The sequence below is a fragment of the Chelmon rostratus genome, chromosome 17 (genome assembly GCF_017976325.1).
Source record: "Chelmon rostratus isolate fCheRos1 chromosome 17, fCheRos1.pri, whole genome shotgun sequence".
Classification (NCBI taxonomy): domain Eukaryota; kingdom Metazoa; phylum Chordata; class Actinopteri; order Chaetodontiformes; family Chaetodontidae; genus Chelmon; species Chelmon rostratus.
The window spans coordinates 4,972,726-4,996,113 of record NC_055674.1 but is presented as its reverse complement, the minus strand read 5'-3'; the positions used below and the strand labels follow the sequence as shown (position 1 = coordinate 4,996,113).

The window sequence follows — 23,388 nt, the reverse complement described above, 5'->3', positions numbered from 1 at the left end:
ATTTTTTAGGGCATACCACACTGCAGGTTGTATCTGGCAGCCTCATTTTAAATGTGTATGCTCAAAGACTCCAGAGCTGGAAGACAGTATTCTGGTGTCAATTACTCTGTGGTAATTTAATTAAACCTTTTTTGGACTAAGCACAACGTTAAATGAAATATTTGACGTTTTGACACAAGGCCACAAGTTTAGGTCGCGATAAATCAAATTACCAAAACACGACTGACGCGACGTGGAGCTGGTGCTTGTGAAGCTCGTCGAACGCCGCGATTCTCGGCTGCTTCCTGGACAGGAGAAGGGGCGTCCCCGGTTTGTCCTTCTATTTATACCCTCCCCCTTAATACGGAGCGCGCTCCATAGCTGCGAGTGTGACTACATTTGGAGCGACAGCCCGCAAAGCGAAGGGCCAGCGGGGAGGGACCGTCGGTCTGAGGAAGGGCAGGGGTACCTCACATGCCCACTTCGCACAGCGCGCAGTGCATGTAAGTACACATGTGACTTCAATCTACTCTAATTGTCTCTAATAACTTATTTGAAATTGAAAATGTAACCAGCTGAGAAGTTCTCAATATTTGACCACATCTTTGCGGTCACTCATCGTTAATTCTCTGACCTGCGGAGGCTCGGGCTGCGCATTGGACATGGAAGTTATGGTATTTAGTTACTCCCTGAGCCTTGTGTGTAAGAAGTTTTGTGTAAAATTATAAGAATGATCTAAATGCTGACGATTTGGCAGTTTTATGTTTTCGGGTGCCAGAACATGTTTTACGCACAGTTTACGCACGAATTACGCATGAATGAAACTACAAGAACCTTTACTTTTAATATCTAATGTTTGTGAATGTGTGTTACGCTTATTATTTCCAAAAAGACTCAACTGTGTGTTACTGTTTATGTGTCTGGACATTAAGAAAAGCATTGTGATAGAATTTAAAATCTCCTCGCATCTTTGCCCAATCCATTTGAACTATAAGGAGTTTGACATTCTGGGTTGACATTTGTTGGACATATTAATCCGAACCATATATGTAATGTAAAAAGTGTCATAAGAGCAGCTGTTAATGTGCTACACCCCGCTGGGAGCTAACAAGTGGATTATGGCGGTTGCATGTGCAGAAAGCTGTTCTTACTCTCTGCCCTGCAGCCTCATGCTTTTAATGCAGAGATCAGGCGAAGGCATAACAGTGGCCGCAGCTGCTGATGTCAATTTCACACATCCCTCTCTTACTGCTGGACAATGCACGGCTATGTAAACCCATCCATGCTGCCATAGCTGCCACATATACTCACTCATTCAGTGTAAGTATGAAGGAAAGAGAACTTGCCCTTGAATTATGGTGCTCCATGGCGGGGCTTTAGTGCAGGTAGCCCAGCCAGGACAGGTGTAATTGGTCAGAGGCTTATTCTTGGCCAGCCTTTTAATCTGGTTTACTGTGCTGCTGCTGGACACTGTGGTGCTCTCCTTATGTAACATGTCTGCACTAGAAAACTAACATTTAGCCTGTAAAAATATACCCAACACAGGCCTATAATGGCTGAAAGTGGGTTTTTGAGAAATGTATCTGTTAAAATATGTGGAAGATCTGCATTTATATCCTGAGCTCAGCACTTTTGTTTACTCCTCTGGACATTTTCATTTGAATATTATACCGCAGCTGAAGTTTCCCTGGTTGAGCAGGTGGAGAACAGGTCCTGTGTGCTCATCCACTGCTTTATTCCAGAGCTAGTGTCAGCTAATGTTGCTGGATTAGAAGGCTGTGATCCCTGTTGAGCCTCCACGGTATTCTCCTCTCCATTTGACAATCCTCCTGCTTGTCACATGACTTCTGCTCTTTAAACAAGTGTCGACTCTTACTCATGTTCGTGCCAGCAAAAAACATAAAGGAGCATCATCGACGCAGGGGATGCTTGTGGCTCGCTCCCTCCGGGTCCGGACAGGGAGGTGGGTTCTCCTGTTCCGGTTGGCTGACCGCTCCTGGTCGAAGCACATGCACACGTGCTTTGACATGCCGACACAGATACACAGAACACCAGTCCTTGAGCTTGTTGTCTCATGTCAGGGATCACTGAACGTTACAGCTGAGCTCATTAAAGCTCCCTGCGGTGTGCTCATTCCGGCTCGACACTCTCTTGCTGACAATGTCTGTGGCCTTCAGTTTATTCAACATGACTTTACGCCTCTATGTTTTGGGTGTTTCTGACAGATGAAAGGCAGATCTGACCAGTAGTTGTGCATACTTTGACATTCAGGCTCTATAATATGTTTAATCTCCTTTATCCGTTCACTTCACGTGTTCCCAGCAGTCTAAGAAGAGCAGCAAACACGATAAAATAAACTTAAAATTAGCATCTTTGACTCTGTGAGTCCTCCTGCCACCAGAAGCATTCAGGCCTGCAGCAGATCTCTCTGGTGCACTAAGTCCGCGGCTCACGTCTCTTTGTTCTGGCTCCATTGTGCCTCCTGCATCAGGAATGCTGACATCCACAGTTTTGGAAAGCGCACGGACACATATGCAAACACACATTTATGTTTGTACATATTTGTGAGCACACATAGCCACTCATTTGTGAACCTAGCTGATGGTTAGCTTTAAATGTGAATCGTGTCATATCAGGACTATTTATATGCGGTTTACAGCCTCAGGCTTTGTCAGTGTTGTTTATCCACTTCCAGGCAGCTGTGTTGCCAACTGGGACTTTTTTGGCTCTTGTGTGGATGATGCCTGAGAACATGTCATAATTCAGATAATTATATGAGCATTTAAACAAATTTGAAACCATTGCTAATCAGTTTTGGACATATAACACACCCAGAATCAACAGAGAACAGTAAAACTGGCTACGCAGCTTGTTAGATAACATTTGAACAAGCAAACAGTGACTTGTTCAGCTTAAGTTACATTCAGGGTTGTGGAAAAGACCAGCAAGCCTGCAGACTCTGTGCCATGGAGGCCTGGACCCAGAGTGAAGCTGAGCTGCTGAGGTGTTGAGTTTCAGTGCAAGGGGAGATTCCTGCATGGCACTGCAGGCTGGTACAGGTCATCTTACATGGACTCAAATGAAGGATGCACTTTTAGAAAAATGGGCCTTTCTATGGAGACATGAACAGACTGCTGAAGGGCACAGACGTGGCCTTTATGTGCTTTTTGTAGTGATATCTGTTTGTTTGCTTATTCCTCTTTTAGGAGCGATGTCTCACCCACCAAGGAACAGATTTGTCTCCAACCCCTGATGGTGGACTCTCAGTAAAGGAAGTCTTTAGGTCCGATGGATTCTGAATTTTACTGGAGGAAAGTTTGGCTCCCGTGTTTTGCCTCAGCTGAAGAGTGGAGAAGGAACAACCCGCCTGCTTTCTGCCCCTAAATGCTTTGCAATTATTTAAGGAGAATCGGCTGAATCCTTCCGAGGGACATGGACGCCATGGAGAACCCAGTCCTGGAGCCCAGGTCAGAGCGGATCGCTCGTTATAAAGCAGAGAGGAGGCGAGAACTGGCCGAACGCTACGGCAACGTGGAGGAGCTCCCTACCAAGTGGGTGAGGAGGGATGGCAAAGAGGCACACGACCCAGCGAGCCAAACCCACAGAGGGGCAGTGAACTCAGATGGCCTCGGTGAGAGAGTTAACGGCAGGACGCGAGGCGTTACAAATGGATTAGAGGGCGACGCTGCCGCAGAGTCCAGCTGCTTGAGAAGGTGAGTCATGTCTGAGGGATGACTCGACTGAGTGTGTAAAGCAATGCAGAAATCAGTCTTCAAGCTCATTTTTCATTTCATTCTGAACCTCCTGATGGTGACTAGTGTCTCCTTCCGGCTGAAAACACAACACATTTTTGTGCACAGAGACATAAAATCTGTTCAAGCTTCTTTTTAAACTGAGGTTTTGCAAAAAGAGGTTTTGCGTTGATGCCTCACAGTGCAGGCGCCTGTATTGTCTTCAGCCTCGGCGTTGAGGGAAGCAGGTGTTTTGAGCTTAATTTGTCCAAACACCAACAAAGCAACGTGCTCGCCTCCTAACCCCGATGACACCTCTCACCTGCTTCAACCTGTTGCACCTTGACATCAATACACGCTGTAGACGTTGACCTAAAATAGCACAAAGGAGTGTAGCATCATATTTATGCCATCGCTCAGAAGAGCGTAACCAGAGAGGAAAACATTATTTCACGTTATTTTCTGCAGAGTCTATATGCAAGATGTATGTGGGGCGTTGATGCATGATATTTTGAATGTACATTATGCAGAATTATTATTATGCAGAATATGCATAAGACGGGGTTGCTCTCTCCTCTAGAAGCATGAAAACAGTGTGATCCACTTCCTTTTGTTTAGTCACTGCTACCAAACAGCTTTCTAATATATCATTTATAAAGTCTCACCAGACCTGAGTCGAATGAGAGCTTTATATTACAGTACACATATTCACCATTAACAAGTCGCTTATAAGCATTCATATTAGCAGCATAATGGCTCTTTATTAGTCATTATTAAGCACTTATTGATGCATTATTCTGCATGACCTTATTCTACAACTACTAGGAGATTAACTAAGAGGTTTCCCTCAATAACTTCCTGATTACTGCTGATGTGAAGTGAGGAAGTTATTGTGCATGAGCTGAACAACCTAATTCTAACCCCCAGAAAAAGTGCTTTACTACTAATATGCATGCTAATAAGCAGCTAGTCAATGGTGTGTATGTGTATGTTAATATAAAGTGTTACTGAGAGTTCAAATAGGTCTTGGTTTTAGACTTAAGTACAGGAAGGGAATGAGGGAATGAGTTTATGATCTTATATTGGACAATTTGTATACAATAGCTACTTAATATAAACATTTTTTGCATTTCAAAGCAGAAAACTGAAGTGTAAATCGCTCCGTTCAGGTATCCAAACATGGTATCTGTCAGTTTTTAAACTTGGTCTGCTTCTTACCGTTGACCTTTCAGAGTTCCCTTGACTGCAGCAGTTGCTCTGTGGCCTTTGTTGCTAATTAAAACTGAGAGGTCTAAATCAGTGGGTCCCAGCAGGGAGTTTTAAAGCCAGTCTGATTCTCCTTATGCATTTGGTTGGTTCTCTCCCAGCCTGACCCTTTTCGCATCATGTGGTCTGGGAGCTTTTTCTTGGAGCCGGCATTATGAAGCAGACTGGCAGCGTCTTTCCACTCAGAAAAAAAAAGGTGCAACGTTGCATCTCTTTGCAATCGGAGCTGCGCGTTTTTTGGCGGCTCTTGATGGAAGAGCTCAACGTTGCACTTTTGTTTCTGAGAGCGTTCCTCCCCTCGTGCCCCACTCCTGCCTCCTCACCTCCTTCCCCCCACTCCCACCCCCTCCAGGCAGGGTTCCCAGGACTCTGCCAGCATGCTGAGTGGGGAGGGGTACCCCGTCCCTCTTGGACCCGATGTCCCGCAGCTCCACACTCGGGTGTCGGTGGGCCATTTGAAGAGTGCCCTTCTGCAGCAGACTGGGAGCGGAGCGCAGCCTGAGAAAGTGTATGGTCACCTGCATGTGTGTGATCCAGACTGTGTACCTCTGTGACTATATTTATCCTCGCCTCAACACCTTCTTCCCTTTCCTCCTCTTGCTTCTGTTTGTGTGGACGCTAGTTGCCCTGATGCCGGGCGAGCCACATCCTCTCTGGATCTGGCTGTGAAGCCGGGCTCCGAGGGGGGCCGGCGACGCGCCCGGCGATACCTCCCCGGCGGGTCAGGTGGCGCTCGCAAGACCAGCGAACGCTTCAGGACGCAGCCGATCACAGCCAATGAGATGGAGGAGAGCAGCGGGTAGGCGCTGTGTGCTGTAGTCGTGGTGCATGCTCTGCAGAGGATGCACCTGGTTTGGTTTTTCCCAGAGAAGAAGCTGCTTGCAGTGATGTTTTTGCAGTGTTTTGCTCACTAGTTTTGACAAAACGTGCGACATTTGGACATTGTGAACATGCTTTTTTTGCAGCATTTGCTCCTCACTGATAAAATGCAGTATGCTCAGGTGTGGCAAGTGCAGCACCTTTACATAAATGCCCACGGGTGGGGTAGTTTGCATGCGGTCATGGCCTCCACAGTGCTGCTTCACCGAGCATGCAAACACCACACAGTATCTTGATTGAAGCACAAAGACGCGTACTATAAGCTCGATGAAAGAGAGAACACAGGAGCTGAAGATTCAGGTCCACCTCACCTGCCTGTTCACATTTCACCTGATGACCTCATGCTTTGCCTCTTTTCACTCTTCTAGGCTGTTGGACGCGGAAGAAGAGGAGAGCTGTAAAGGTAAAGCCGCGCTCCCGCCTGGTTAAAAAAAACTGACAACACAATGATGCAAACGCAACGAGAGTGAGGGGACAGCATCCTGCATGAAGGAGCGTGAACGTAGAACTGTATCACCTTCTCTCTCGTCTCTTAACCCCACCATAAAACAATCACAAGCGAGTCTTTACAGATTGGCTTCACACCACAACTGCAGAAACAAGGCGCCGACGCAAATCCAGTTTTAATTGCTGTTTGGACTCATTTCGGGCGGATGTTCTTCCTGTGACTTCTGCTTCACTCAGATTTCCAAACAGTGGAGGTTCTGAAACGTGACACAGAGAAGTTTGATTAAATTTCCTGTGAAAGTTATTCACATTTCCTTTGCTTTTAGAGTCACATCTTAGATTACAGCCCACCAATTAGTGTGTCATTATAGAGCACACAGGATATCAATAAAATACTTTACTGTTAGTAGAGTGGAAAAAGACGTCTTTTGCACATTAAGTATTTTTTATAATTAAGTGTAGATAGTGTAGTACAAGGAAGGAGCATTGTTGCAGTGTTGATATCAGAATGACATTATTTAATCATTTAAAGTGCTGGAAATGCAATGTAAACAGTTCAGATATGAAGTTCTCATTATTATATATATTATATATATTATTAATAGTTTTATAGCTAATGTTTCTGCTTCTAAAATGATTATTAAATACTTTAAAATAAACTCTTCTGAAAGGACATAAAGGCCAAGGCTGGTGCACTGTTTGTACCGTTCAATTATGTTGAGCTGTTTACACTACCTATATGTAGCCAGTAAGTCTCACCTAGCACCTGTATGTACAAAGCATTTACACAATAACTTGCAGACTTTAATTAAAAACAGGGATCAGTTTTAAATGTAGATTGTCTGTGGAGGAATAAGTACTCAGATCATTTACTTCAAGAAAAGTACTAATACCACAATACAAAAGTACTTCATTACAAATAAAAATCCCGCCTTTAAAGTCTTTCTTAAAAGTATAGAATTATTAAAACACTGTAGTATTGTTGATACTGACGTCAGCAGCGTTTCACTGTTGAGCTACTTCATATACAGATAAGCAGGTTAGTGGTTCCCAGTCGAGGGGTCTGGTTCCTTCACAGGGTCTCAAGATGAATCTGAGGGATCATTTATGGGAGCGAGAGAGAAGAAAAATGTGAAGTTCGCTATAATTTGCTACCATTTTTTTAAGACTTTTATGTTTTATGTATCTGTGGAGTTTTGGGGGGAAATTGCTCAGAACTCGCAGACATTTAAAATGTGACTATGGGACCCCAAGCACTGCTTTTATATCATCTTTGCCATGTTTTATAAGATCACTGTGTGTCTTACTATGTTTGATGAAACTAGTCGCTGTCAGATAGACATAATGCAGTAAAAGCAGTGTATTTTCCAGCTGAAAGAAAATGAAAATACTTTTTGTACTCTGAAAGTGTACTGGTTGTACTCAGGTGATCAGAAATGCCGTTCTTTAACCAGCGTCTGTCTTTTAGCCAGTGTTTGATCACTAGCACCTGTCTGGACTGCGTGTGTGCGTGCGTGCGTGTGTGTGTGTGTGTGTGTGTGTGTGTGTGTGTGTCACCTGCCTCCAGTGTGTGTGTGATGACTCACAAACTGCTGCCATGTTTATTTGCAAATCTTCACAACACGATGATTTATGTGCTTTTTTTTCCACACAGCTGACGTGAAAACGGATGACAGAGCCAAGATGAGTGTGGCGGCCAAGATGTCTTTGTTTAAAGTGAGTCTATGTTGGTCTCAGCACTGAAACAGGACCTTTTATTGCTGTTCCTGACCTGTTTGTTTTTTCCGTTGTGTGCCGGCCGCCCAAATGACTGGAAGAATCAGTGATGCCTGATGAACTCGTCTGACTGGAGTTGCTGCCAGTATTTAACTGCAAACTAAACAAATTTATCCAGTGATGGTCATCAGGTTCTTTGGAGATACGTGGTTTTCACTAAACTGTGAAAAAAGTAACTAAAGCTGTTGGACAAATGTGGAGTAACAAGCACAACAGCACCTCAAATGTATGCTTAAGCAGTAAATGTACTTAGTTACATCCCACCACTGCATGCATTTTAATAATGGAGAACGCATACTAGATTAAAAGCTGCATTATGGGCTGCTGATAAGTTCTGGAGAGACGTATTGAACAGCTAAAGATGCAGCGTCGTCCATCATCAGCTGCTCTCCTTACAGCCTGAGTCAGTGCTGAACACGCAGAACACAACCTGATCACGCCGGGGGATATGAATGGTCGAACAGGTGCCGGGTCTGGATGCACACTTCAGTTTGATGCTGCAGTCTGCACTTAATCTAAATTTATACTGTGATAAATACGCATTGAATCAGTTTGTCTGTGCGCTGAAGATGATTCAACAGTTACAGCCCCCGTGCCTGCGTTTCACCTCCTGCACAGTTTTAGTCACGGAGCACCAGGTGAAAATATGGCAGACACTGTATTGCCATTAACAACCATAGCAGCGGTGTTATAATTAGCCTGCTGCTCTGTGGAGGCGGGCGGGGAGGTAACTGAAGCCGGCACAGCTCTGGTTACGCTGTGACCTGTTGGGCTGGCATTCTATCCACATGGCCGAGGCGCTCCACCTTCCAGCTAGCTGCTTTATTCACCAGCCATCCGAGCCGCCTCCCCTCCCTCCATCTGTCCGTACAAATAGATCAGCAGCCATCAGGAGATGGAGTTTTCGCTGCCATTTTCGTGGTCACCCTTATTACTTATTTAGCAGGTGGAGGCTGTTGATTGAGGCTGCTATTTGACCTGAAGGTTGGGGTCCACCTGTTGGGGGGGGGAAAGGCCCCGCTGACCCAAGTGTGTCGATGTTAACGTGCTCCCTGCCTCCTCTGCAGGAGCTGGAGAAGTCCGCTGCCCCCGAGGCCTCGGCCCTCCTGAAGCCTCGCTCAGGCAGCGTCTGCCATGAGCGCAGGGTGCGCCGCGGCAACGACCATCGCTTTCTGACTCAGCCAATCACCTGCGAGGAAATTGTGGCAATCAGGTGGGGAAGCCAAGTGGAAGGATGCCAGGAATACATGTATAGAAGCATATTTCACAGGCATCTGGATGGATCCTGAACAAACTAATAATGGCATGGCACTATTTCTTTTTCATCTTAGCCATGAGGATTAGCTTCATGTGTTTCAAGGTTAAAGGTGGCATTAATCTGATTTTCTTATAGTTAAGAAATCCCTTAAAGGCCAAAACCGGCAATGACATAAATCTGTAAAAACTGCTCACAAATATACTATTTAGTTTCATTTTTTAAAAAGTTATTTCCTATAACAGCTGTTTTTAACAAAAGTAGTTCAAACTGGACGAAAAAGAGAATTTATTGATTTTCATTTGGATTAATCCCAGTTTTCTAAATCTTTTAAAATAGAACCGTTTCCCTTTTTAGAAAAGCTTAATTTCCTAAAACAGCTCGGCTCTGTAGTTATGAGCAGAGTAAACGATGCATTTGTTGGGCACTACTTTAAGCAGCGGATCAATACACCTTTAGTCCTGTAATGAATAATTCCAGTACCAGAGTGGTGAATGTGAGATTGACCCATAACAAGTTACAGGAACATTTCTCCCTGTGTAATGTGTTTTTGATCGGACAATAATTAATTTTTAGTTCTGGTCTTGTATCACCTGCCTCATCCTGTTATTCTAAGCATGTTTTACATCATGTGTACTCCCAGCACCCCCAAACCAGCACCACCAGTGGAGTCCCAGTCTGTGCAGGTGGAGTCAGTGGAGGATGGCGTGGAGGACGAGAGCTGCAAGCTGAGCATGAGTGAGAAGCTGGCCCTCTTCAACAAACTGTCCCTGCCGGGGAGGCAGGGGGGCAGCCCCGCCGACGGGCCCCCAGAGAGGCGAAGGCAGAAGGGGGCTCGGTACCGCACGCAGCCCATCACTGTGGAGGAGGTCAGCCTGGTGAGAAGACAAACGATGTAGTCAGATTGTGTTTATATCATGTTTCATACGAGTGAAATGAACATGGTCTTACATCTGTGTCTCGCCTCTGTTCCTGATCCCTGTTCAGCTGCAGAAAGGCCCCGTACAGCTTCCTGCCTTCTCTTTGTCTCCTCATCTGTCCGACAGACAGCAGGCCTCGTCTGTCAACCTAAAGCCCAGCGAGGTGCGCCTCTCCCGGCCGAGGCCCGACATCGGCCCCGCGCCTGGAGAGCCCGCCGGCCCGACCCAGCAGGGCCTGCAGCGCCACGACTCTGAACCAGGTTTGAGAGGGATCCTGAAGAAGAGCTGCTCTGGGGGCTCGGAGCGGAGCGGGACGGAGGGAGGTCAGGCGGAGGCGCCGCTCAGCCATGAACAGAACGGCGGAGGTTGCGAAGAAGCGGGGACGCGAGGGAGGACGGAGAGCACAGAGCCACACATTATTGCGCCGCCGCGGAGAGAGAGACGTCAGGCCTCAGGTAGGGAGGGAGGCTCGCTGACCGCCACTCCCTGGAGGCAGAGGGCTCGAACCCGGAGGGAGACCATCGCCTGCACACCAATAAGAGCCCTGTCAGAGCAGGAGAAGAAGCCCTGCCAGACTGAGCCGCAGGAGCAGCTGGTTTCCACTGAGGAGCACAGCTCAGATGCTGCAGAGAGAGCTCAGTGAGTATCTGATGAGCCCACTCATACCTCAATTGTAAAAAACTGTCTGTGAAGTTTAAGATTATATCCGCAAAGCCGTCCTGTTCAAAGCTCTGGTCTGTGTCCGATCTGTCCGAAAGGCAACATAACGAGGAAGAGACTGTGAGGAAGATGACAGATGAAACCCCAGTGATGGGACACGTTCACGTCACACTGGTCGATGACTCCGTTAAACTGCAGGATGCGGCCGACGCCAGCAGGAGTGAGGTGAGACACGTCTGTGGTGTCCTCAGCGACAGTGCAGCTGTAGGGCCATCACAGGAAGGAGTGTCCATCTTTAGCCAGTAATGCAGTCTCAGTATAATAAAATAATATGTAAAATGTATCTGCAAACAAGCAGCCTGTCGTCTGGCTTATTGTATAAAACACAGGCAGCCATCATTAAAAAGAGAAACCTGATACGTGTCATTTTACTGCAGTCAGAGCTGAACATGAAGTCCCCTGAAATAGCGTCTATACGGTGGACACCAGAACAAATAGACACGACTTCTGTGCCGCAAAGCTAAACCTTAAACATGGATAAAAATATTTAAAAGAGAGCAGAATTCTGCTGATTATTAATGACGTTTAGCAGAATGTACCAAGTACACTTAAAGCTATTGTTGTTGCCTTCAGGTACACTTAAGTGTACTCAAATAGTCCGCCAACGCACTTGCAATTGTGTTATATCACCAATATGTTGAAAATATGCTTAAATATATCTAAATATATTTCAAATGAAGTGAAATTAAAGTAGACTTAAATGACACATGCGACTAGTGTTTTAAAAAGGACTTAAAAATAAGTCTACTTCTCATAAGTACACTTTTTTACTATTAAAAGTATGACATTTAGTGCGCTTTTAAAAGTACACTTTATAAATCACTTAGAATGAAGTAGACTTTTTATAAGTACTTTGAAATACCACTTTAAATATTGCACAATTAGTATATTTAAGTAGAACTTAATGACATTTATTTAGAAGTGGACTTCTTATAGTACATGTTGACCATACTTTAAAAAAATGCAGTTGTAATGACTTTTCTATACTTAAATTTTATTTCTAATACACTAAATTATGCTGCTTTTTGACGTGGGTAAGGCTGTTTTAAAGCTTGTTTTGGTATCACTAAACAGAACAGGCTTTAAAACAGCTTGGATCAAATGAGAAATGAACACAGGCTCTCAGATTTTTGCAGCTTTTTGATCTAAACTCTCAGCACTTGCCGCCTCGTGGAGAAACCTGCACGTGGAGGTTGTCGGGTTCGCTCTTCCTGCCGTCCTTAAATCCAGAATGAGAAGTGGGCGGTGGTCAGAACAGATGGGGGCTATTCCAGTGAAACCAGATATAGCATCTGTTAGCAGCAGCGCTCTGGATTTGGTTGCTGCTAAATGTCTGGAGATCGGACTGAAGTGACTGGAGGACATATCCAGACCAGTTAGTGTTTATGTCCTGAGATGAGTTGGACGGCCTCTGATCCGAATGAGGAATGTAAACAGACGGATTATTGTGGTAGTTAAATGTCGACCCTTTATGACCTCATGATCAGTATGTGTGTGTTAATTCTAATCTCCTGTTCTGTTAATGTCTGTTTTAACTTTATGCTTATATGCTGGTCTTGTAGGAGGAGACAGAAACCCTTCCTGTGAACCCTCAGTGCTGGGTAAGTCCTCAGCTGATGCTTTGACTTGCACAGACCCTTCTAAACCTCCATTATGGTCTCCATGACTAGTTCTACAGAAGCTTTAGCCCTCCTCTCTTGTCTAACTCCTCTTCTCTCCCAGGAACCCGTCTTTGCCTCTGTCTATTCTAGCAGCACGCCCCAGTATATCATGTGTTTCAATCAGGTAACCGTTTGAGCCGCTGCATGGCGCACGAATGGCAGCTTTTTGGTTTGCAGTGTTTCCGTGTGCACTGACAGGAACGTGTCGTCACACAGCTTCAGGCGGCTGTGACTCCCACCGACGACGTGTGAAGTTTCGCTCACGCTAACGAGTCGCCGCCGTCACCTGCAGAGTGTCTGTGTGTGAAAATGATCCCTTTTCTGAAGTGACACATCGCAGCTCTCGTCTCAACACTTTCTGTGTTGTTTCTGTTCATTTCAGTCTCTTATTATCTGAGACTTGAGGTGTCTAAACTTCGCCCACACCCAGCCTTCCCAATTAGACTTTTAACAACCTGCAACCATGTTGGAGAAACGAGTTACAGAAAGACACGAGTTTCAACCTTTTCAGATCCATGAAATTCATATTTCTCATTAGTTTCAGTAGCTCAAATAAAAAATGCAGGTTGAAGAAGTCTCTCCTGCAAGAGTTTGTCAAATTTGTGTTTCCTTGTTGAGCATCACATGTTTTCCTTTCATTCAGTTATCTTTATTTCTAAGGACAGTGCACATCAGTGTTAATGAAATATGCCAGAAGGCTAAATGTGAGCTGCTAACATGCTCACATGACAACACATATAATACATATACAGATGTACATATAGTACAAATGCACAATTATCATTAGCCATGCAAAGCAGCAGGAAGCAGTAAGATTGAAAACAAAGTGTTAAAATGTTACCAACAAATAAAATTAATCCAAATGTAATGTTAATAAAACTGTTTAATAAAATAAAAATATTTTCCCAGGTAATGCTAAAATTATACTTTTTGAAGGATGTACTGGGTACATTTTGTTTCGCTTTTGTCATCTTCAAGTGAACACAAGTCGTCTTGAGTAATACTTGAGTATACCTAAGTAGTTGCTAAATTGGTACAACTTTTCACAAACTTTAAGTGTCCTGAAGTCCACCAGTGAAAATCAGTAGTCCTGAGGATTAAAAACACACTTGCAGTACAATTGTGTTATATCACCAATGTGCTGGAAAAATACTTAAATACAAAACTATAATACTATAAACTTTTTAAAAGTACACTTAAGTACAATTTATAATATACTTACAATAAAGTACTTTGAAATACCACTTTAAGTACTGCAGAATTAGTATATTGATTTTAATACATTTAAGTAGAACTTAATGACATCTAGATAGAAATACACTTTTTATAAGTGTTTGTCAAACATACTTTACTGTTTTACTGCATACTGTTTGAAGCACAAACAGTAAACGTGCATTTGTAATTACTTTTCTAAAATTATATTTCTAATGCACTAAATTGGCTTCCTTTTCTCCAACGTCAACTACCTTGTACTTTGTGTTGTTTTGCTGCCTGATTTGTTGGCCTTGTTATTCTCTGAGCGCTCTGGTTTGTTTATTGTTGCCCAAAGACTCATTTGTTACCTCCTGATCCGTGTTTTTCTCTTTCCACTTCACCCTCAGACAAATCTGTCCTTTGAGGCGCAAGAAGTCTCCTCTCCCACCAAGAACCCCATTCAGCCTCAGTGGAGACAGAAGGTGGCGCATTTCTCTAAATCTTTGAATGTTCTTGATGCTCAAATCTTTCATTAACGCGTCCGTTTGTTTGGCTGCGCAGGCGAAGGCGGTCGAGAACGAGCTCCAGATGGACGAAGATGAGGGGATGAACGCTCAACAGGAGAGGAGCGAGCAAGAAGCCGGACGACTGGCCCAGAGAGGTGAGTTGACCTCCTCTGGTTTACTCACCCTCTCCACTCTTACGTCCTCTGACTCGTTCCTGCTGTGTTTACCGCCTGTTAGGTCTTGGATCTCCAGAATCGGACAGAAACGACGCCTCTCACAACCAGAAAAACTCCACTGAAGCTCCAGCATGCACATATGAAGGTTAGACCAGCATCCCTTCATGTGATCGACACATTTTCGTGTTTGTTTCTCTCTGAACTGTTTGTTCTGGCAGCTCCGCAGAGCTCTCCGCTCTCAGTGGCTCCACATGAGGCGAAGCGGGAGACGCCTGTGGATGAATCAAACGCGCCTGACGGAGGTTTCTACAGAGATCAGAGTCCCTCCTCCGCCTGTGCACCACCACCCTGCGGAGACGTCGTTGCCACAGAGAGCGAGCAGGACCTGGCCGTCCTCTGCCAGACCAACACACCCATGTGAGCCTGGTTTTAACACAGATTGTAAGATTATTGGTCTTGGCTGCGTTATAAACATCTCAAACTTAAAATGACTAAGTACATTTACTCACGAACAAGCTTGAGGTACTTTTACTTCAGTATTTTTTTCTCCTGTCACTTTCTGCTTGTACTCCGCTACAGTTCATCTGACACTTTACACATTTTTGCTTGTGTGCTGCAGACTGACCTCGGCAGTAGCAGAGCACAGGCGCTCTGTGCGTCCGTCCCGTCGGACTCAGGGCTCCAGAAACCCTCTGAGGGCTCTGGCTGCCAGGGAGGACATCAGGCAGGACTACATGGGAGAGAGAGCGAGCACAGCTTCAGAGGAGAGGGTCCAAACAGAGAAGAGTGAGTGGCTTCCTCTCCCATTCATTCCCCCTCTTTATGCTCTCTTTCATATTCGGCTTCCTTATCGTGTGTTTTTTCCCCACAGAGTCCAAGAACTCCTCAGAGTCCCATCTCACCAGATCAGAGGACTTCAGCTCCTCACCTGATGTCAACAAGTCTCATCCTCCCTTCAGCAGCCTGATGCTCCTTCACATCAAAGGTCAGAAAGGATTTGGTTTCTCTGACCAGCCAGTCCTCATGATGGCACCTGTGCCTTCAGGTTTTTATATTAACGAGTGCCTGTGGTGACAGGTAGGCGGCATGTCCAGGTGCGTCTGGTGGAGCCCTCAGTGCGGTCGCTGAACAGCGGAGACTGCTTCCTGCTGGTCACTCCGGAGCATTGCATCCTGTGGAGCGGGGAGTTTGCCAGCGACCAGGAGAGAGCCAAGGTACCATCATGTTGTCATTTTCTCAGATAATATGTTGTTATGCATGAAATTGCTGCATTATGGGGTGTGAAAGGTGCACAAAGTGTAAGATACTTGTAAGTAAAATGTGTGAAAATGTCACTTCACTTGAAAACCTCATTATCATAAGCCCAGAAACCATGAAACATCACTGCATATCTTTCTGTGTGTTATAAATTAAAATGTTATCACTATCTGATAAATATTTCATATTCATATTTCATGCCACAGAATGAATTAAATGGTATTTAAAAAAAATACACTTGATGCACCAAAGAGCATTTTGCACATTAAAGCAGTGAAGCACATTAACACTGTGGCTTTTTGGACGCTATATAAATACTGTGATGGCACCGTTTTTACTAACAGTTGCTTTTAAAACAAAGTATGATAGAAGCATTTGCAGTGGTGATGTCGCTGAAATACCTGCTGGGGTCACAGAATCTGATTAGCTGCAGAATTTGGTGCAGCACCTGTTGCAAGCTCTTTTTTTGTCAGCATGGTTTCAAGTCCACATGCCTGTTCTGCCATGGCATTACAAAGTGATCATTTTGCTCTCCAGGCCTCTGAGCTGGCATCATCCATCCAGAGTCAGAGGGATCTCGGCTGTCAGGCCTCCCACATCGTCCACCTGGAGGAGGGGCTGAACTGTGACGGCAGCCTGGCCGAAGACTTCTGGAGTCTCCTAGGAGGAAGGACACAATACAGAGGTTAGACGTCAAAATGTCTATTTCTCTCAGATTGTTTTTATCGTGTGTATGAAAAGCACACATAAGTAAAGGAGAGATTTTATACATTTGCAGATTAGCTGGTGTTTGCATCTGATGTGACTCACAATGGGTGTGATCAACAGTCAGCTGGAAAAATTAGATTAAAGTATCTGTTGGTTCTGTGTATATGTCGACTGTACAGCATGTTTCTGTGTCCTCCCCACAGGAGCGAGCGCTGAAGAGGAGGATGAGCTCTATGAACGAGGGGTGGTGGAGTCCAACTGTGTGTACAGGCTGGTGGAGAACAGGCTGGTGCCTCATGAACAGGCCTGGGCCTCCATCCCCAGTATCTCCCTGCTGGGCTCCACTGAGGTCTGAGGTCTCTTCTGGATTCTTGTGTTGCTTGTTGCTGATTTTGTGTTATTTTTCATTATTCATGAGTCAGTTTTAATAGCTAATCCTGTGTGTGTGTTTGTGTGCGCGTGTGTGTTCAGGCCCTGGTGTTTGATTTCGGCAGTGAGGTGTACCTGTGGTGTGGACAGGATGTTTCCCTCAGCAGGAGGACTGTTGCTCTCCAGCTGACTCACCAAGTGTGGGCTGGAGCTTATGACTACAGCAACTGTCGAGTCAATCCACTGGATCCCACACAGTGCAACCCGGCCATACCGCTGTAAGTTCACACTGCGGGCAGTAAAGCTTTCAGTCCATAGAAAAACAACAGCATACCAATATCAGAAAAACTGGAGTGCAGCTGTGAGTGTTTACTCCACATATTGAGCTTTGCTTTGCACACAGTAACAGCGATGGATGTAATTCTGCACCACATACAGCGTTAAGTTCACTGTGCGTGCAGCAGAAGTCTGCAGGAGGTTTTTAGCGCACGCTGTAAAACCAAAGCAAATGGCTTGTAATTCCACACCGCACGTGAACACGCCACAGCATACAGCACTGTGTCCACATGACATGCTGTAAAATCCCAGCGCGCTCTCGCTGACATGCTGCAGCTGGCGAAAGACGGCTGCTTGGAAATTCAAACAAGCCCCAGTTTACTGCAGCACACTGTGAGAGCCAACATTAAAGTGTACTGTATGACTACAGTTCACTCTGCAAACTAATGTGCTACACTGCCAAAAGTATGGCTAAACAAAGTAAGTGGACGCCTGAACGTTACACCCTTATGTGATTGTTGAGCATCTCATCATTGTGGTACCTGGCTGCAGGAATTTGCTCCCGTTCGGCCACAAGAGCTGCAGTGTGACACGGTCTCAGTCTTGTTCCAGGTCAACCTAAAGATGGTGGATGTGGTCGAGGTCAAGACTCGCCGAGTTCTTCCACACCAAACTGGGAAAAAGCATTTTTTTTTATGGATCCGGCTTTGTGCACAGGAGCACAAAGAAAGCCATTCCCCAAACTGCCACACTGTTGTCTAAAAATTCATTGTTTGCTGTGGCATTAAGATTACTTTGATAAAAAACAGAACCAAAGCAGAAGTAAACAGAAATTGAAGGGAGATGCTTGTCCACATACTTTTGGCCATTAAGTGTATACAGCAATAGTTTTATACTGTAATACACCTTAATATTTAAGTACAGTATAGATAAAAATACACAAATAAAGGAGGCAGGTTAGTATAATAGCACAATTAGCATTTTAGCATAATTTAAGGGCATTAAAACAACATTTTTATTAAAGTTTTAAGCTTCAAAAGTGCACTTTTACTGCACGCCATACTGAACAGTTTTTGCCTGTAAAGCTTGATACTGGACTTATGTGTCTCACTGTGTCCTCAGGAGGGGAGAGGGGCGTCCCAGCTGGGCGTTGTTCGGCTGTGTCTCCGAGCACAGCGAGACGGCTCTGTTCAGGGAGAAGTTCCTGGACTGGACTGGCAGGACTGGAGGCAGGGAGGAAGCTGCTCCGGCAAACGAGGAGACGCAGGTTCATCTCACAGTTTCATGTTTACAAGTCACGCTGCGGCACACAATACCCAGAAATCATTTCTAGCCCTTTTTCATCTCCTCACAGCCCGTCCCAGTTCAGTCCTCCCAGTCCGTGTCCCCATCATCAGACCTCCTGAGCGCCTGTGACGCCAAGGCTCTGGTGGCGGGTCGGTCGCTGGAGGAGGACGCCTTGGTCCGCAACGTGCTGGCCGGGGTGGACGTGCAGAGGGGGCACGGGGTCATCACGCTAGAGGGAGGAGGTCAGATGGAGCTGAAAACAGTAGCTGTGGACACCTGGCACGTTCAGGAGTTTGATGACAGTGAGATTCTCGTGGAGAGCACGGGACAGCTTCACGAAGGAGACTCCTACGTCATCCGCTGGACGTACAGCATCAACGCTGTAGGTCAGTGACGCTCATGACTGACAGGCTGAAGAAGTTAGGACGCTGCATAAAACAGAAATAAAACAGAGTGTGATAACTTTTTAATGCTTTTTGACACTGATTTTTTTTGCCTCAACTACAAAAAGCCTTAAATTTAGGTGTAAAATGACTCATCAAATGATGGATCCACGGTTTTCTCTGCTGCAGATAAGATGAACAGCCCCGATGAGTGTAGCAGAGCAGCAGCAGGAAAAGAAAACACAGCGTTGTTCCTGTGGAGGGGACGTCACTCCAGTGTCAGTGGACGAGACACCGCTGCCTTCCTGTCCATCGGGATGAACGACCACGACGAGTCACAGGTACGCGACTACAACCTAAATAAGCGTATCGAAGTATTCAGTATATTAGGGGTTCACAGCAAAATACAGAGTTAAAACAGTCTGACAAATGTGTTTCATAAAATGTTCTTGTTCCAATAGCAAGTTAACAATATGTAGAAGATTATTTATTCTTTTACTATAACAAATTAAAGTTAGTGCTTGTGCCAGTGTTGTGTTGCAGAAGCCAGAACTACAGTACATGCTGACATTGTCAGTTCCCCTCCAGCAGCAGCCTTTTTGTTTGTTGTTGTTTCTGAAGGTGGTGGTACCTCAGGGGAAGGAGCCTCCCTGTTTCCTGCAGCTTTTCCAGGGAGGCCTGGTCATCCACAAGGGGAAGCGAGAGGAGGCCACGAATGCAGGTCATTTAAGGGCATATTTATATCCTCCTGTCTCTGCTTTACTTGTTGTGTCTGTGATTTAAAAGACATTTTCTTGTCTGTTTGAGCAGAGTGGCGTTTGTTCTGTGTGCGAGGAGAGCTCCCGGAGGAGGGCTCTCTGTTAGAAGTGGACTGCTGCTGTGCAGGGCTGAGGTCCAGGGGCTCTGCTGTTCTCCTCAATAGCCAGCAGGGGGTGCTGTATCTCTGGACTGGCTGTAAAGCTCAGACGAGCTCCAGGGAGGTCAGCAGGAGGGCAGTGGAGCGTCTCACTCAAATGTAAGTAGCATACACCGGGTGGGCTTTCAGGGGACTGGAGGATCCAGTCATGTTTTTCAAATCATTCTCCAGCTTGTCAATCGCGTGTGTTCATCAGGTGTCCACCTGAGCTGGGTCTCAGCCACAGCAGCCCTGTGAAGGTGCAGGTCGTGGAGGAAGGTTCAGAGCCTGCAGACTTCTGGACAGCACTTGGACCAATGGACAGGAAGGCCTACGACTGCATGCTGCAAGGTGCAACACTGTCCACTCCATTTCTTCATTCCCTCAGCTTTTAAAATCAAAGTTAAAAAAAAAAAACTTTCTGTCTGTCAGACCCAGGAAAGTATAACTTCACGCCTCGCCTCTTCCACCTGAGTGCTGCCTCCGGGAGTTTCCAGGCCAAAGAGCTGCAGAGTCCAACGCGGCTGCCGGGGCTCGTGATGGTGATGCCTTTCGTCCAGGAGAGTCTGTACTCAGTACCACAGCCAGGTGAGAGCACACTCACACAATACACCAAAATCCACTAGGCTTTAGCTCACCTCTAGTGTGTGCATGACTCAGGTACATCTTTTCAAAACAGGACCCAGAGGTAGCTTTTTCTGCAAGTAAAAAAACAATATTGAGCGTGAAGGTTCATTATTCATCTTTGAAATAACAGTATGAAAAAAAATGTTGGCAAAAAGTAGGTATAAGATATAAAATATTTAAATACCTTGCTTTTTCTGTGCTGTACCCCTTTTTTCTTGCTTCCAAAACCCAAACGTCCCACAGGAACATTAAAATCGAACTAAATTAAATATCAATCTAATCTAATTCCGCCTTATTGTGTCCTGTATCTTGTCTGTCCTCCAGCCTTGTTCCTGCTCGACAACCGTCTGGAGGTCTACCTGTGGCAGAGGGGTCAGCCCGAGCAGACCGAGAGCTCGGCTTCGGCCTGGAGCCGCTGGCACAACGAGAGGAGGTGCGCCATGCAGACGGCGCTGCAGTACTGCAAAGGTAGGAGGAAGCTGCATCGCAGGAGTGACTCTGAAATGAGAGGTTGCTGGTTGTTGACGCGCTGAAAAACAATGTGATGATTTTTCCCAGAGATGAACCCCAGACGCCCACCGCAGGCCTACCTCGTCTACGAGGGGTCAGAGCCTCTCACCTTCACTAATGTGTTCCCCCGCTGGGAGAAGAGCCCGGGGCCCCACACACAGGTACGAGCACCATGCGGTTATGTGATCACCTATTTTATCACATAGAAATGAGGCCAGATGCTGCGTAGTGTTGAGGGGGTGACGTGCAGGAAGATTTGCAGCTTCACAGAGACGGTTTTATTGACAATTGCAGTCCGGTCGGCCTTTGTTAGAGACTTCGGCTGCAGCCATTTTCTTGTGATTGCTTTCTTGCTAGCAGCCAAAAGTATTTTAAAGACGTATTCATCCTGAGTCGTGAGTTTCTCTGGGATTCTCTGGATATAATGTGGCAGAAAAGCAATTTCTAGTCCAGCCATTTTCATGATTTCTTTCAGCAATCTTTTGCCAATATGAAATAAATTAAAGGGCAAAAAAAAAGTCAATCATTTTCTAACCACAGTGCCTCCAGCATTCATCCTGTCCCAGATAACCCCTTTGAAAAAATGTCAATTTTAGAGTCACAAAGCGTTGTATTGTAATCTTCCAGCAGAACTCTCTGCAGGACTTGGACTTGGGAGTCTGAGCTCGACTTTCCCAAATATCATCGTCAGATATCTCCAGGCCTGATTGTGTCTCCCGCTTCTGTTTTACAGAGACATCAGTGAAGTTTTATAGTCTGCTGTATATTTGTGATATCTGATGGGTGTTACCTTTAAACTTATATACATGAATGGATGTACTGAATAAGGCTTATAAGTCTTACAAGTATGTATTTGAAAGGTGTTTAAAAGCCATCATTAGTAGAAACGTGTTTTCTTCTATCACTATTGTGTTATTATGTGCCCACTGTGTCAACATGATAATTTCTTCATCTGCTGCAGCTACATAAATACATAAAAAATATAAAAACTGCAATGATTTCTCTTCCTTGGTGAAGTAATGATTCATCTGAAGGCAGGATTGTATCTCAGAATCACGTTTTGTCTCTGAATTGAATCAAATTGACAGTTTCGAATGGAGCATCTCTTTTAAAACCTCACACAGAAGAATATATTTCTGGAATAACTGGGGTTTTTTTTGGCATTGTCTAAGCAGAATTTTTGGAGGCTAAGTGATATTTTCAGACTGATTGCTAGTATTGACTCGATCCTCCAAAACTGTAAAATTGACCTATCATGGCAAAAAAAAAAAAAAAAACCTTACAACAAATATTCAATTATTCCAGAATCTCTTCCTCTTGTGAGCAGGATTTTCTTCCTGTATGACCTCCTGAAGCAGATGCAAAACATGAGTTAAGACAGAAACACTGAATTCAAATGGAGCTCCAAAGAAATCAAGCCTCCAAGAAGAACCAGGTTGCTCATTGATAACTTCCATTAATTAGAGTAAATGGATATTTGTTAATTATTTGATATCATAGGTCAGTTAACAGTGTCAGTTACTTACTTAGTGAGTGGCAATAGTGGGATTTTATTGTGAAGTAATTTGCACCTGACTGACTGTTCTGAAGCAAATCTACCACACACATCACATATTTCCTATTTTATAGTCCAAGTATTAATCCAGCCTGTTGCTGACAGTCACAGCCACATCTGTCTCTTGGGTGCGTTTGATGTGTGTGTCAGGGCGACGCAGGGCGGGTGAAGCTGACCTTGGTGCAGGACACCCTGGCCCAGCTCATGAAGACCCAGTACCCTCTGGAGGAGCTGCTGAGGAGCCCCTTACCTGAAGGTGTGGACCCCCAGCACCTGGAGGTCTACCTGTCTGATCAAGACTTCCAGGTAACCTGCTGGAGCAGCATGCAGTAACGTGTTTTGACCAGCAGGCTGCAGTGTTCACCATATTTTGCACATGAAAATCGATGTTTATGATCTTGTGATAAATCCTGAGAAAAATTTGAACTTTAACATTTATATTAATTGTTTTTTTTTTTACATTGTTTCCTCCATAAATGAATCACTACAATTGTGTTTCAGACTATTTTGGAAATGAAGAGGGATGAATACGCCTCTCTGCCGAGCTGGAAGCAAACTGATCTGAAGAAAAGCAAAGGGCTGCTCTGCTAGACAGCGAGGACAGGTGGAGGCTGGCTGACGCTCCTGCAGCAGGGATTTCCTCCTCCACTGAGAAGGGAAGACAGCAGGGGGATATTTGCACCATGTTGCTGCACAAAGGACTGCTCACAACGTAATAAAAACAGGAAAGAAATTCACTTTTATTTATGTCAAATTAGTATGAGTGTGTGGACTTTTTATCAGACATGGATTTCTCCGTAGCTATTGTTCAGAGCAAAGACAAAACACATTTTCCTATGAAACTTCATTTTATCTGTACAAATCAGTGAAAGATAAAAAAAAAAAAGAGAAAGTGTGTGGGGGTGGGGGAAGGACATCAGTAACAAACTGTGGGATAAGGATGAGAAAACAAACGAGTGCTTACAAAAAAAGATCAATGCTAATAAACAATGTAAACGAGAAAAAACGAAA

General features: G+C 45.0%; 1 protein-coding gene across 3 annotated transcripts; it reads left to right on the top strand.

Moving 5' to 3' along the window:
- The first annotated feature begins 361 nt into the window (after positions 1 to 361).
- Positions 362 to 23,388, top strand: svilc (supervillin c). 3 transcript variants are annotated; one of them, XM_041956773.1, is made up of 33 exons: positions 362 to 482; positions 3,186 to 3,692; positions 5,329 to 5,484; positions 5,599 to 5,775; positions 6,224 to 6,258; positions 7,957 to 8,018; positions 9,146 to 9,291; positions 9,977 to 10,211; positions 10,321 to 10,892; positions 11,012 to 11,138; positions 12,536 to 12,574; positions 12,696 to 12,758; positions 14,236 to 14,310; positions 14,390 to 14,489; positions 14,572 to 14,655; positions 14,729 to 14,927; positions 15,130 to 15,296; positions 15,382 to 15,495; positions 15,588 to 15,724; positions 16,305 to 16,452; positions 16,679 to 16,824; positions 16,947 to 17,122; positions 18,243 to 18,387; positions 18,475 to 18,793; positions 18,980 to 19,131; positions 19,412 to 19,511; positions 19,601 to 19,805; positions 19,903 to 20,036; positions 20,118 to 20,273; positions 20,637 to 20,780; positions 20,871 to 20,983; positions 22,528 to 22,683; positions 22,879 to 23,388. In XM_041956773.1, the coding sequence occupies exons 2-33, from the start codon at positions 3,412 to 3,414 to the stop codon at positions 22,966 to 22,968; spliced, it is 4,953 nt and encodes a 1,650-aa protein (XP_041812707.1). In that variant the 5' UTR covers positions 362 to 482; positions 3,186 to 3,411; the 3' UTR covers positions 22,969 to 23,388. The 3 variants fall into 3 exon arrangements, with proteins under 3 accessions (XP_041812707.1, XP_041812705.1, XP_041812706.1); XM_041956771.1 differs by lacking the exons at positions 5,329 to 5,484; positions 5,599 to 5,775; XM_041956772.1 differs by lacking the exons at positions 5,329 to 5,484; positions 5,599 to 5,775; positions 12,696 to 12,758.